Consider the following 4,625-nt stretch of genomic DNA (forward strand, 5'->3'; position numbering starts at 1 on the left):
CAAAAGTTTTAATGTTTATAAAACTTATAAAACATCTACAAAACACAGCGAGAGAATATGGACAAATCGATAAATCAAGCTTAAAATACGAACAACGTCAAAATTTACAAGGAGATTATTCATAAGGATGTTATGGGAACAAGACCATGTGTTCCGGAAAGGCAAGCTTTTCCGAATTCGTCGACGACACTAGGTTACGCTATAGTCTCAAAAACAGTTATTTCTATTTTTCCAAGATAGGATGTAGCAAATAAATCTCAAAAGGATGTAGATCAACAAAAACAGAATCATCTAAGTCACAACTCTTCAAACAAAGAGTAGAATGACGTCTAATATAAACATGGGTTACTTTACTACAACATTTCTCTGACATCCAGCTTATGTGAGATGTACAAAACTTCAAAATAGATCTAAACATAATTGCGGCTATCAGTAATGACTGAAATTATTTCATTTTACAATAATTGTAAGCTTATGGCATGATTGAAGTCTTTCTTTTCACGCCCTTGTAGTGTCAGGATTTTAATATTTCTTTATTACTCCTCTCAGACTCGCAATGTGTGTAACAAGAGGTCATACATTTTCTTCGTGTCTAGTGCATAACAGACAATAACTAGTACACAATATTAAAACACAATGAGAAGCATTAAAAAGGTATGTTATGCAAGTTATATACGTGTACTAGAATATGAAGATTAAATTATTCAGAATAGATTTATGGCATTTTGACACATTAGTTAACCGTGTTCATTTAAAGTCCACAAGTGATTTAAAGAAGCTGGCTATCTCGATATAGCTTCCTCGAGTTTATTCCAGAACACCACATTGCCCTCCTCGTCATCTGGGTACTCTATGTATGAGTCAGAATCGATGACGTCAAGCACGTCCATTGGAATCTGTCGCCGGGAAATTTTCTCGTGCAGAATCAAGAACAGCACGTTCTCCTCAGCACGTGTGTACACACTCTCCATGCGTGCCATGTTGAACTCGAACATACACCAATAGGAATCGAGATAACTGTTGGTAATGATGGCAACCGTTTTGCGACTGTTGTTAATGGCATTTGTAATGTTGACGGCGATCTCGTTACCTGGGAGGAAATCCCTCTGGTGGAGACAAAGACGTAAACCACGCTGGGTCTCGAGGTTCTCCAATATTTCTTGTATAACAAACGACCTATCGGAATCCGAGTAAGACACAAAAGCGTCGTACGTATACTGTGATTCCGCGTACCCTGACCTGTCCCTAATTACGTCATACCCTTTGTATCTGTTCCGCGCCATGTAGTAGAGGTAGCGAATCTTCCACCTAAATCTGTACAACAGACCACTGATGACAATGGACACACAGATCATTATCAGCGAGGATGTCCCTACAATTACACCAACATAATTACTACACTCTTTGTCCAGTTTTGATATAATGTCCTCTAGATGAACAAATGACATTTCTGTTTCATCCGTGATTCTACAATTATACGTGGTCAGATTGAAGAAATTGCCTCTTCTTCTGTCTACCCATTTCAGGAAATCAAGTCCAGCACAGCTGCAGCGTAGTGGATTTCCCCGTAAGTCTAGTGTAAGGTCAGTTATCTTAATCAGACGGTCTACAGCATCCATAAATGATTTCGGAAGAACAGTCAAACGATTATTTGAAAAATTTAGAAGTTGTAAATGATGCATATGGTCAATTATGACGTCCCAGTCAGTCATTTGATTGAAACTGAGATCAATTTGTTCTAAAGCAGCGAGACCGTGGAATACCGCCTCAGACAGACGGTCTATCTTGTTGTAGCTTATGTTCAGTGTTTTCAGATTTGTAAGGTTTTTAAGTAAATCTCCAGCAGTATCATTTCTGAAAACTTCACCTAGGATATTGTTGCTGATATTAAGAGTCGTCATACTCGGAAAGTCCTCAAAGAAGTTAGCAGTCACATGTTCACAGGAATTATCCGATAAATCCATGTACTCGACTCGGTGTAGATTACGGACGGGACCTTTCCATGTGTGCAGCGAGTTGTCGTGTCCATCCAGATACTTGAGACGATTCGTTTTCATGAAGCTGAAATGACCTATTGCACCCCGGAAAGAACTGCTATGACCGTCAATGACTTCCAAGTTTTCAGGGACATTTACATCGGGATATCCTTGAGTGTAGAGCTCCAGTCCTCCATATTCGTGAGAGTGATCATTTGCTTCTTTTGGGCCTCGCCAATCAAAACACTGATCTAACATTTCATTAACAGGTCCATGTTGACCCGCTTGTAAACTGATATCGATTTTTTTCAGAGATTTCAGCAAATACATCATAATTAAGTATCTTCCCAATGTAAATTTGTTTCCAGCGACCGTGAGCTGTTCGAGGGAGTCGGGAAGGTATTGCAACATAGTGTCCTCCACCATTTCAATCCTGTTGAAGTCTAAATGCAGTTCTTTTAGTCGTGTGTTATTCAGGAAGATCATGTCTTCTTTAAATATGAATGTACCTATACCATATGTACAATGAAGCTGGTTTAAGTAGAGCGTGCGTATGTTTGTAAACTGTAAATCGTACGTCAAATTTCTCAGAACGTGAAACGTGAGGTGTTTATTTCCGGTCAGACTTAGGACAGCGAGATTTGGTAGGGATTGAAAGGTTCCGTTTTCTATATACAGTATATCACAACTGGACAGATCAAGATCACTCAGTGAGGATGGAACACCGTCAAAGAAATCTTCCGCCATGTGGTCAATTGAGCACTGACCACTTCCGCCAGACAGATCTAGTGATGCTAGCTTCTTCAAAGGTGACAACACATCGCCGAGACGCGCGTTCCTAAGTCCGTCCATGCGTAGTGATGTCAATCCGAGTAGAGTGGCTACAGGGCGAGGGTAGTGATACTGAACCAAATCTCCTCTTTTATTATTTCCTTTGATGTTGAGAAATATCAAAGAGTGTAAACCACAGAAAATGTTCGGAGGGTATACTTCAGGTAAGTATCTCAAATCGTTGTAACTGAAGTCCAGATGGGTCAGGTTGGCCAGGTGCTTGAAGGGGTAGTCTATGGATCCAGTAAGTCCATTATTCGATAGGTCGAGGTAGAGAAGGTTTGTCGGCAGCTGATCTGTGTTGTTTATTACAAGTAACTGATTGTACCGGAGATCTATGATATTTACCGTGACTTGGAATTCCGGGATCACCGTTAGATTTAACGAGGAACAATCCGCCACAACTATGTCGCCCACTTCTCCACACCAACACCGAACCTCACTCGAACAGTTGGAAGACACGGCCATTTCATGTCCATTGTTTTGTGTTTTCGTATTGTCAAGTATTCTTGAAAGGCTGTGCACGTTGTATACGCCCTGGATAGGATAGCTGAACTGTAGAGTCATCAACAGAATCCATTGATACATGTTCATATAGCTGTACATACCTGCAAAAAGGATGCTTCTTTATGAAGGAAGGAATTAGCTCTGAAGAAGTCACGTGACGCAACGAGTGCAGCATTCGTACACTGATTATGATACATTGGTAAAAACTAATTTGAATTTTTAGGTAAAGGCGCCTTTGAAAGGTAAACAACTGTCAAACGTCAAACACGTTTGTTTAAATTTCATTTTGGATGATAAAACTTCAATAATTCTATGAATTAAAGCCACATTCGCACGCACGCATATATAATTTGGTAATACTTTTCGACTAATTCATAGAAATGATGAAAATGAAAGTACAATATGCACGAATTTCACACTGATCTCACAGAAAACAAAATATCACGGAAATATAATTCGGAACGAATATAGATATTAAATACGTACATAATTACATAACACCTAAATAACGTACCGTGCGAAATGTTTCCCCGGAATGGCACTGACATTGAAATACCTATCGGCCAACTTCCCATGGATGTTTAAAATTTACACTTCCGCATATCTATGTTAGTTTAATCGCCCCCCTGACACGAGATAAAACACACTATTATACATAGTCCGGTTGACAGGAGTTTTATCTTGGCACTATGCCATAAGGAGGAGAGGGGGGGGGGGGGGGGGTAGGAGGCTATGCACAGGTAACGAGCTTTTTATCTGTTTTGCACAGTTAGATTTTATCAACAGCGCTATGTTTTTAGTGGCGTCGGAAGTTATCAAAAAGTGAGGGGAAAATTGCCTCTGTCCTACCCTTAAACTAGAGAATGATCCTTTTTTTCTACCCCTTATCTCCAACATACTGGAAATAGAATAATGAAACAAATATATGCTGAAGAGTATGGCATCAAAATCAGGCATAGAACAACTTTTGTTTTTATTTTGACCGATTTGTAATCTACATCAGACAACGTACAAAGATAATAGTAATAATAAATAATGACCATAATGCCTTAAAATTAATTTGTATAAACAAAAATGATCAGACTGTCTTACAATAATATAAAACTTATCTGAATCAGTAAAATCTCTCACGCCTCATCTTAACAACTTCCGTGTTTATGTGCTGTGCGTGCAGGTATCTAACCGTAACCGGAAATGTTGATGCAAAGGTAGGTCATATAAAAAAGTGCAACCATGAAAGATACTGAAAGTGTTGAACACGTTCAAAGTAGGGCCAAACCAACTAATTCTTGGTAAGGGTGATCAGTCCTA

The 4,625-nt window shown here is 39.2% G+C and overlaps 1 protein-coding gene across 1 annotated transcript; it reads right to left on the bottom strand.

The window, feature by feature from the left end:
* Positions 1 to 782: 782 nt before the first annotated feature.
* Positions 783 to 3,413, bottom strand: LOC132556647 (toll-like receptor 4). Its single transcript, XM_060221082.1, has one exon. It carries the CDS (start codon positions 3,411 to 3,413, stop codon positions 783 to 785), a length of 2,631 nt encoding a protein of 876 aa, XP_060077065.1.
* Positions 3,414 to 4,625: the final 1,212 nt, after the last annotated feature.

The sequence above is a fragment of the Ylistrum balloti genome, unplaced genomic scaffold (genome assembly GCF_031769215.1).
Source record: "Ylistrum balloti isolate Yb309-2 unplaced genomic scaffold, AGI_CSIRO_Ybal_v1 Utg370580, whole genome shotgun sequence".
Taxonomy (NCBI): Eukaryota; Metazoa; Mollusca; class Bivalvia; order Pectinida; family Pectinidae; genus Ylistrum; species Ylistrum balloti.